At 33.5% G+C, this 10,426-nt stretch overlaps 1 protein-coding gene across 1 annotated transcript; it reads left to right on the top strand.

The window, feature by feature from the left end:
* Positions 1–8,663: 8,663 nt before the first annotated feature.
* LOC147565080 (FCS-Like Zinc finger 5-like) lies at positions 8,664–10,018 on the top strand. Its single transcript, XM_086651545.1, has 2 exons — positions 8,664–9,123; positions 9,399–10,018. The coding sequence occupies exons 1-2, from the start codon at positions 8,801–8,803 to the stop codon at positions 9,556–9,558; spliced, it is 483 nt and encodes a 160-aa protein (XP_086507671.1). The 5' UTR covers positions 8,664–8,800; the 3' UTR covers positions 9,559–10,018.
* Positions 10,019–10,426: the final 408 nt, after the last annotated feature.

The raw sequence follows: 10,426 nt of genomic DNA, 5'->3' as shown, positions 1-10,426 counted from the left end.
AATGAAGATACGGGCAAGGGTAATTCGGGCAAAAAAGTGCCAGCTCATTGACGTTTAACGGACTAAAGGACGGAAAAATGAAAAAGGGGGCTAAATTGAAAGTTGGTTATCTTTAGAGGGCCAAAATGGAATTAACCCATAACATAATATCGGTGACTTGTTGTCTAATTCTTTTGTTTCGATTGTCTTCCTTTTAGAGGAGGCTAAAGATTGGGCTTCATAAATGTCCTTAATTTTGTGGATTTAGAGTGTGCCTTAACACATAAAGTGCTTCATATAAACGAGAATATCTATTCAGATCTGAGTATTTTAAGTCCTTTATGGTTAGACTTCCTAACTAGCTAGGTTTAGTTGCTAGCTAAATGAATTAGGATTCAGAGTTGAAGGAACTTCTAAAGGTGCCCCCTTTCTTGGTAAAGACTCAATATGACCTACCTTTGGTCTTAAAGTTCTAAAGAGCAAAACCTTTGCTCAATGTTAAAAGATTTCTTCAAAAAAACCAAAGCTTCCTTGAAAAAACCGCTCTCTCTCTCTCTCTCTAACTTTCTTCCTCTCATTTACTTTTTTTTCGGTCATCGTTGAGATTGAACCCTCGCCCGTTCTGGCGAGGGTTCTCCTCTCCCTCTTTCTTCTATGTTTTATTCTCTTCTTGAGAAAATCAACTTCCACTGAGAAGGGTCTGTTGCAGTTATCTCTATTTCTCCCATTTCAACAAACCCTAGAGAGAGAGACGAGGGTTGAATCCGGTCGACTTATTCTCTCAATCCACCGGTTTCATCTCTAAATCCCAAACCATTTATCGCAAATTAACATTTAGTGAGAGAGAGACTGGATTGAACTCCAAAGATTTGGATCTTGGTTCATCTCATACAACCGATTTTGCTATTCAAACAATCGATCATGGTTTATCTCATACAACCGATTTTTCCATTCAAAGAATCGATCACGGTTCATCTCATACAACCAATTTTTCTATTCAAACAATCGATCATGGTTCATCTCATACAACCGATTTTGCTTTTCAACAATCGATCATGATTAGGTGTTAACAGGAAGGGGGTGGTGGTGGTGGTGGTGTGGCGACTGCGGCGGTTTTCCGGCGACGCGGCGGTTATACGGTAACGGCGACGGTTATCCGGCAACAAGGCGATTTTCTCCAGTGATGACGGCGGTTTTTCTAAAACATCTTTGGCTGACTTACAATCAACCCTAACCAAAAATTTTTGGTTTAATAAATCACTTTCGAATTTCTGTATACACAGAACTATAGAAAGGATTTCTTTTTTAATTGTGGAATAATTTTTCCTTGGCCCTTGCCATATCCCAGAAGTAAATCTTACTAGGGTTTCTTTGTTATTAACCCTTTGTTTAAGGATTCCACCATAGCCTAATTCAGAAGCATCAGTTTCAACAATTTTAAAAGCTTCTGGATTAGCAATGGCAAGACAAGGGATTTCCTTAATCTTTAATTTTATCTTCTGGACTGCTTCTGTATGAACATTAGTCCAATCAGGAGGATTTTTCTTAAGCCTGTCAAATAAAGGCTTAGCATCAATTGCTAATTTTTTATAGAAGTCAGAAATATAATTAAGACTTCCTAAAAACCTTTGCAATTGAGTTTTTTCTTTGATTTCATCTGGAAATTTATCCGCAAAAGTAATAGCTCTATCAATAGGGAAAATAGTCCCTTCTTTGATGGTATGGCCAAGAAATCTTATTTCTGTTTGAAATAATTTGATCTTTTTTGCTGACACAACTAAACCAGCATGTTTGACAGCATTAATAAATGCTTGAAGATGTTTAAAGTGTTTATCTATATTTTCAGAAAACACTAGAACATCATCGATATAAACAATACAGAATGACGTATAAGGACTAAAAATGTCATTCATTATATTTTGAAATTCTGAGGGGGCATTCTTAAGCCCAAAAGGCATCACGTTCCACTCATAGTGGCCAAATGGAACTGTGAATGCAGTTTTGTATCTATCCTTTTCATCGATCTGAATTTGCCAAAACCCAGATTTCATATCAAATTTGGACATAACTTTGGCTGAAAACAGCCGATTTAATAAGTCCCTTTTATTAGGGATTGGATACCTTATCCATCTAAGAGCTTTGTTCAAAGGTTTGTAATTAATTACAAGCCTAGGAACACCTCTTTCAAGTTCAGCAGCATTTTCAACATAAAATGCAGGACAACTCCAAGGGCTGTATGATTTTCTAATTAAACCTTTGAGTAATAACTCATCAATCTCTCTTTTGCAAATTTCCAAATGGCGAGGTCCCATAGCAATAGGTCTAGCCTTAGTGGGAATTTGCCTTTCATTGAAGTCTGGCTCATAAGGCAGACTAACAATATGTTTCTTTCTTTCCCAGAAGGCATTGGGAATATCAGAACATATTGTTTTGACAATAAGATCATGAAGATCATTTATTTTCCTTTGAATTAAAGGATGTTTGATTTTTTCAGTAATTTTCATGTAACTGATCTCCTGAGATAAGGAGTTAAGAAAATTTTCTTTTCTTTGAATTTTCTTTTGTAACAAATCAATCTCGTGATAACGAGGTTCAGTAACGAAATTAAATGTAATTTCTTGAGAATTAATGGAACTTGTTATACCCTTCTCATTAATGCTTTTAATGGGATATAACATGTGAAGAAAAGGATTTCCCAAAATAACATCATGAGAAAGATTCTTTACCATTATAAATGGCATTTCTAAACAAATTCCATTATTGCAAACTGCAGTATTTTGTAGCTTGTAATTTACAAGCATTTTTCTACCATCTGCAGCATTTAAAATTTCAGTAGTTTTTGAAAAATATCTGGAGGGTATCAATCCTTCATTGATACAGTTTAAGTCCGCTCCAGAGTCTACCATGGCAATTGCAGAGAGAGTATATTCTCTATGAACAATGATTTTAATTTTAATATGCCATTTATGGGTAATAACCCTGTCTAACATATTAACATATGTTAAAGATTCATCCTTCAAAGATCCTTCGTCTTTTGCAGATTTATCTTTAACAGATGTTAAAGTATTTAATTTTTCCTTTAAGGAATTCCATTCTTCTTCATTTGACTCATGATCAGAATCAGACTCAGAAGGAATAGATTTATCCTTTTTAATTTCAAGAGAAGTTACTCTAGATTTAAGAGTATTAATTTTTCTTTTGAGAACTTTGACTTCATACAGTAATTCATTAATGCGAGAAGATTCTCCAGGAGTTTCTTCTTTTGATGTTGAAGCCTTAGCTCTTTGTAAAATTTCTTTTAGACTATAAGTCTCTGGTTCTTCAAATTTTAACCTTTTGTCACCTTTCTTTCCATTGTAATCTTCTAAATATTTTTGAAGCATTTGTCTTTTAGCAATGGGATCAGAAAGTTGATCAATAAGGTCAAGGATGAAATTATCCTCTTTTGTTAAAGGAAATAGACCATTTGCCTGACATAAGGCTTTGTAGTAATCACAATTTCCTTCGCAAGAGTCATCCTCAGATTCTTCTGTTTGATCAACAGATCCCTCTGACGATGATTCTTCCTCAGGATTGTCTTCTGCAATAGCAGCTACTTTAAAATTTTTTCCTTCTTCATTAAGAAGTAATTTTTCAAGTGACCTCTTAAGGCCTTCATCAATATTCAGACTATTGATTTTCTTTTTCATTCTACACTTATTAGCGTAGTGGCCAGGTTTCTGGCATTTCCAGCAGACGGGGATAGTCTTTTGCCGAGAATTATTCTCAGGTTCAGACTTCCTTTTCTTTCCTCTAAAAATTTTTTTCCTTTTTTGTTGAGGAAAATACTTCTGCTTGGCATAGACCTTATTGGTCTTTTTCCCTCTATTTTCGATAGAGGTTCCAATAGGTGGTAAGCCAATTTGCTCACAAAAGTCCCCTATAATTCTTTTGCCAAGGACTTTCTCCTTTTGGATTTGTCTATGTAATTTTATTTCATTGCATAAATTAATGCCTTCAGCAACCACTTCTGAGGATAAATCCCCATAAGTGTATTCGGAATAAGGAATAATTCCATTGTGTCTTTGCTTGATACGATTGCGTATTTTTTCCGCAAAGAAATGGGGTAGTCCTGATAAGAACTTCTCTTTCCAAAAATCATTTTGACTATCATGTCTGGTGAAGACTTTTGAAAAGAATACGTCTTTATACCATTTGAACTGAGATAAGTTCTGACATTTTAAATTCATCAGTTGCTCTTGAGATCTATCAATAAGCAATGATGTAGTGCCAATAAAATGTTTTGCTATTGTATACAGAAGTGTATTGACACAATCTGTAACTTGTACAGGCTGATTGTCTCTAACTTCTGTTTTAATAGCCTGTGAAATATGTATTTTGGCTTCTTCAGGAAGGTAGAAATCCCACCATCCTTTCAATTGACCAGTAAATCCTTGAGTTAAGGCTTTGGCAATATTTTGATCAGAATTACCATGTGTTTTACAAGCAGTTGCATACATAGTCATGTAGTGCAATACCGTTTGTATTTGGTATTCTGACATGCCATCTATATTCCATTCATTAATGGATTTTCCATCAAATTGAACAGTCATGAATTCATCATGTTGTTCTAATTGAAGATCTACAGGTGTAGGCCTATGATAATAGGGCTTTGCAGGAATATTATAAGCCATTCTCTTTTTGTAGGAAGATGCAAGCTTATTTACTTGAAATTGATTTTCATTATTTTTTTGTTCTGATAAGAACATATTCTCCAGAAGATTGATCTTATCTTCTGTTTTTGAAGAATTTTCTGCTTCATCATAAGAAGCATCTGATAAGAACATATTCTCCAGAAGATTGATCTTATCTTCTGCGGCGGTTTTCCGGCGACGCGGCGGTTATACGGTAACGGCGACGGTTATCCGGCAACAAGGCGATTTTCTCCGGTGATGACGGCGGTTTTCCGGCGACAATGGCTTCCAGCGAAAACAAATGGGGTGGAAATTTAGTATTTTCTTAATTTGTATTTTCAATTATTATTGCTGTACTTTGTCGACCTTTAGGGTCTTTTCATTCACGACCTTTAGGGTCTTTTCATTCTCGACCTTTAGGGTCTTTTTATCGAGTCGGTGTCTAGTCCAATTTCTTTCTCTTCATGAGGTACTTTGCATTTAAAGGTATGTAACTCTCATGAAGTTTTCAGAGGAGAGAAATAAGAATTATCATCTATGTAAATTGTGATTTTTATCACTTATGAAATGAAATGTTTCGCTTGGATTCAAAAAAAAAAACAATAAAAGTTAGGGATTAGTTCTGATTTTAGAAAAAAAATAAACTATACTTTATGTGAATATAATTATTTTTGGGTATAAATATAATTTCTATTTACTCATGGGCTTGGGCATTAAAAACTCTTCTGAATATTGAGACATCGGTCGGATTTGAATTGGTTGATGGAGAATACTTATTTTGAGTTAAAAAGTTCACTTGTTTGTTTTTTTTTTTTTTTTTATGTTGAAAGGTCACTTGTTTGCTTTTACTTCATGATCTTCATCTTCTCCCTCACCTCTGACCATGTTATAACTTTCGACCACTACCACCAATTTTGTCTCTTCCTCCCCCTCTGACTAACTCTCTTTCTCTCCCTATCAAGTCTCATATTTACTTTAGCATATTAGTCATTAGATCAATAGAGCTTTTTTCAAGAGAGATGCAGAAAGAGGATCAACCGCAGTGAGTAGTTGTCAAAAGTTGTGGTGGTATTGAGATATAAGGGTGCAAATGAAAATTATGAGATAAAAAGTAAACAAATTGATTTTAAGACTCGAAACAAAATAATCATCTTAATTCATAATGATTAATCAAAATCTTTATTTTCAACACAAAATTTTATATTGAAGGAAACCCGGACTTTTAAGATTTTTATTTGGATTGATGGGCCTCTCTTCTAGAGTTTTTCAAATCAAGAGTTATACTATGTTGAAGATCTTAAGCTCAAATTCTTATTGAATTTCTCTTTTTATCTTGACCGGCCATATATTTTAGTATCTGATTCAGCTAGGTAGTGGGTCGTTTTGTCATTTGGTTTACTTTGAATGATTAGGCAACATAAGTGACACGTCAGCTGCAAAACGACAAAAATGAAACAAACTTATACAAGGACCCCATGAGTTCCTGCATCCTTTCGTCTTTTCTGAAAGTAGTGGGGCCCATCATGGGACTGAATTATTTATCAAAAGTAGTTTTCTTTTTCTATTTTATTTTTTAATAATAATATTTCTTTGATTTTATTTATTTTGTTTTTAAAATATGGAAAATATCAATTGGGCCCCGGGGTGTCTCAATAATTGACAGTACTTAATGGTGATTCATCAAATGCTGGAGAGTGAGCTTCTTTTTTCAAACTGGTTACCGGATCACCGGGTAACCCGTTTTTCACAATTTTCCTTCCAATATATTTTCAATTTCCTCCATGGTAGATTCTCCAAAATTAATCCATCAAAAGCTAATTTCATGTCAAGATTTAGTTGGGGTTTGATATTAAGGTTGACAAATTAAGGGGTAAAAGTTGATAAATGGAGGGGAACAGATATTTTGCGCGAACTCCGTGTTACAAATTCAATATGGTGTTTCATGATTGTCAGCGAAGGTAGAAATTGAGTCATTGAAAAATATCAATTACTACCCTAATAACCAACATCCCTAACTAATACTTTGTTTTCATAAAAAAAAAACTAATACTTTGTTGCTCAAAGTGCCTAATCCATCAATTAGTACTTTCGATTTCCAGAACTCGAACAAAATTTTATTGAAACTTCAATTATGGAAAGTCACATCATATTTCTGTATATATATAGTATTAATAAGTGTTCTTTTTTTGTTGAAGAATATAAATAAGTGTTTAATAAACAAGAAGCGTAACTTAATCAACAAGTAACAATTTATTCAGTGTGTTTTTGTACAATTGTTCTTTTTTTTTTGTTGAAATATTGTACAATTGTTCTAGCAAGGCACATTTATTATTGTCTTGTAGACATGTCTTATTCTATTTTAAAATTTGTCTGTTTTATTTTTAATAACACCCATTAATTAAAATCGTCTATTTTGAAATTTGTCTTATTCTATTTTGAAATTTATCTCCTTGACATTACATATCAGTCTATATAATTTTGATAATTAATTAAAATCATAATACTTGCACTTATTTAATTCTTCAATTTATGTAATTTATTTCTTTGTAGCTAAGTTTATGTAATTAAATTATAAGTACAAACCATGAAAGAAAAAAGAAGATAACTTTGAATTAGAGAGTACATTTTAAATTGAATGAAGATTTCATCATTTTGTAGTTCAACAAAAAAAAAAAAAAAAAAAAAGAAGATTTCATCATTTTGCCATCTTTGACGGTAAGTGAACTAGTCTGACTTACTGTAGCCGGTAAGCTATTAACATCAAGGTAATCTTACGGCTCCCAAAGAGCTGGAACAAAAAGAAAAATAAAACTAAAAGTACTCCCTGAAAATTATGTAATTATGTCTTCTAGCCTCGTACCTGCCGTCAGATTTTCCTCGACGGTACAATTTTTGATTGTAAGAGCGGTTTTGATCAAGGGGCACACAGATTTACTTTGTACTCCCGAGGGCGAACCCTAAATAATAGTCACAAAAAAAGAAAATGATTTTTTTTTTTTAAACAATGGGAAAGGAAAAGAGTTGATTCTGATTTCGTCCCCCAATTTGTGACTAATTCGAAAATTGGACACCATTTTTGTCGAACATCCCATTTAGCCTTCAAAACTATACTTTTATTCTCCAGCTTCACAATCATATTTTACCGGTCCCAAAAGTATTTCAATCTATGTATTCTGACTCATTGTGACTCGCCAGTTTGGGTCATAATGGGTTGTCAGCTGCTGGTGGGAACCATTTTGTGGTGACTTCCGACTTAATCTTTTTCAAAACTTGTTCTTGTTCATCATCCTCTCTCCTCTTTCTCCGCCACCATCATCTTCTCTGTGTATCTAGAAACCCCATATTAAGGCTTCAGTCCAACTGAAACCTAGAATTTTCATCATTTATTTGATTTTCGCCTGTAGCTAATGTTTCTAGAGAGAAAGATAAAGGAGGGAGAAAGGGTTGGGGGGGGGGGGGGGGGGGGGAAGAGAAGAGAGGATTATGGTGGTAGTGATGGTCGATATGGTGATAAGGAGAATGATAAAAGAAGATTAAAAAAAATATAGTGGTCTCTAACAGATGTGGGGCGGCGACATCTGCCGACAGGTCTGTTTCAGTAACTTATAGAGATAAAAAGCACACATGTAAACACTTCTAAAGTAAGAATAAAAAGTGATTGATGAAAATGTGAAATTCGGGGCCAATTTGGAACCTGAACAAATGTGAAGCCTGAATTTTTTCAATTTGTCACAATTTCGAACCCAAATTAAAATTAATTCAAAGAAAAATAGATATTACAAAATTAATACAAATTGATATACTATGTCTCACCCCTAGTAGGACCAGATGTGAGTTAAATATTTCTTTTTAAAATTTTTCGTCTACTTAAACCAGTCGGGATTCTTTTGAGACAAAGTAGGGCAGAATATCACCATTCCTATAACAAACTAGAAGGGCTGACGTGGACATTTTGTAAACAAATGAATAAAATCAACCGTGTAGATCTATAGTTGAGGTTATGGTCCTTCCTTTTTATCTCCCTCTTCACCCCCTTTCTCCCTTCTCTACTTCTCTCTTCTCTCTCTTCCTCTATTTTCTCTCTCTCTACTTTCTCTCTCTCTAAGAAAGAAAAGAGTATAGAGTGAGTTAAAGTAAGAGTTGTAAAGATGATGCTAGGAAAGCGTACTCGTAATCCGATCAGAAGAACAACAAGCATAACAGAATTCACCGTTGATCTATCTAACGTAGATGTTCAATCGCCGTTCGATCCTCGTAACATGATCAGAGATCTTCATGATAATAAACCTCCAAGTACTACTAATTCTGGTCTTATTCTTCCAAATGGATTCGATCCCAGATTTTTATCTACTATCTCACCTAGAAATCCAAGAAGAAATTCAGCTGATTTTTCTCAGAGAGATGATTTTTTAAGGGTTTGTGGTCTTTGTAATCGCCGTTTAGCTCCTGGCCGTGATCTCTACATGTACAGGTATCTATCAATACATTTTCTCTCTCTAAAACCATCTTTCTCTCTCCGGTGTCACGTCGTAGAACAAGAAAAACAAGTCAGAATCGGAGTAGAAATTTTATGTGGCTTATCATGATTTGGTTCAGTAAATCAGAATTACCTGAACGGAAGCCAAACAAGCTGTGAAAGATTTCTAATCAGAATCTGTCTAGTTTTTCTTAGTCCCTGTCATTTGTTTAAAAACCTGTTACTTTCTCTCTCTAAAGACTCTCTTTATTATGTTTGTTATTGAACAGGGGAGATGCAGCATTTTGTAGTCTAGAGTGTAGACAACAACAAATGAATCAAGATGAAAAGAAAGAAAGGTGTTTAATTACATCAAAAATTGATATTCCTTCAACATCAACCGTTGGATCTGATGATTCAATTAAAGATGAATCCATTGTTGTTACTTAGTATCATCAATCTCAAAAAAAAAAAAAAATTTGGGAAGAAAAAAAATGTTAATGGATTCATAATGCATCATCCCTTTTTAAGTTCTACCCCCACTTCATGAATTTTCAATCTTCTCTCTCTCTACTCTCTACTGTCTACTATCTCTATCTATGGGTTGCAATTATCAATTATATTGTAAGCATGACTTTGGGAAGAAATTCAAGGGTTTGATATGGGTGGCCTTGATATGTGGATTCTAAATCAAATATATTTTGTAATTTTGATTTCTTTTTTGTTTTCCTAATTTTGGGTTTTTAGTTGTTTTCTATAATTGGAAGAAATTATGGGTTCATTAGAGTAAACTCTTTTTTCCTCTTGTGTTTTCTTCTTTTGTTTCTTAATTTGTATTTTTATTTTTTAAATTTTATTTTCATATATTTGAGAAAAAATAGAAATAATAAGAAAATTAAGCTTGCTTCTAGTGTACAGTATTTCGACAACTTGTTTGTGGCAGTTGTACTGAAGTTGAACTTCTAAATGAAATAGACACATTAAAACTTAGAAACATTATTTTAAATATATTTTCAGAGTTGTACTGATGTCGAATTTCTAAATAAAATAGACATACTAAAATTTAAAGACATTACTTCGAATTTATTTTTAGAGATTATATTACATGATTTGACAATTTAAATAAGATATGACAATGGAAACTTGTAAGCTTTTAAAAGTTTAATTAAGTTTTACTACATATATATTGTTTAATTATAATGTAGATACAAAACATAGCCACTACCCCATACTTAAGAAAGAGAGACGCAAGTGTGTAATAGTGAAATTTAAGCGAGAAGCTAATTTTTGAGTGACTTTAAGATTTGGAGAAGTTAGT

This window comes from Eschscholzia californica, unplaced genomic scaffold (genome assembly GCF_041429995.1).
Source record: "Eschscholzia californica isolate CP2 unplaced genomic scaffold, dmEscCali1.0.p SCAF_1, whole genome shotgun sequence".
Taxonomy (NCBI): Eukaryota; Viridiplantae; Streptophyta; class Magnoliopsida; order Ranunculales; family Papaveraceae; genus Eschscholzia; species Eschscholzia californica.
This window is presented reverse-complemented; position numbering and strand designations above follow the sequence as displayed.

Coding starts and splice junctions, on each gene's coding strand:
- LOC147565080 (XM_086651545.1), top strand. CDS start 8,801: ATGATGCTAGGAAAGCGTACTCGTAATCCGATCAGAAGAACAACAAGC. Junction 9,124..9,398: donor CGTGATCTCTACATGTACAG/GTATCTATCAAT, acceptor GTTATTGAACAG/GGGAGATGCAGCATTTTGTA.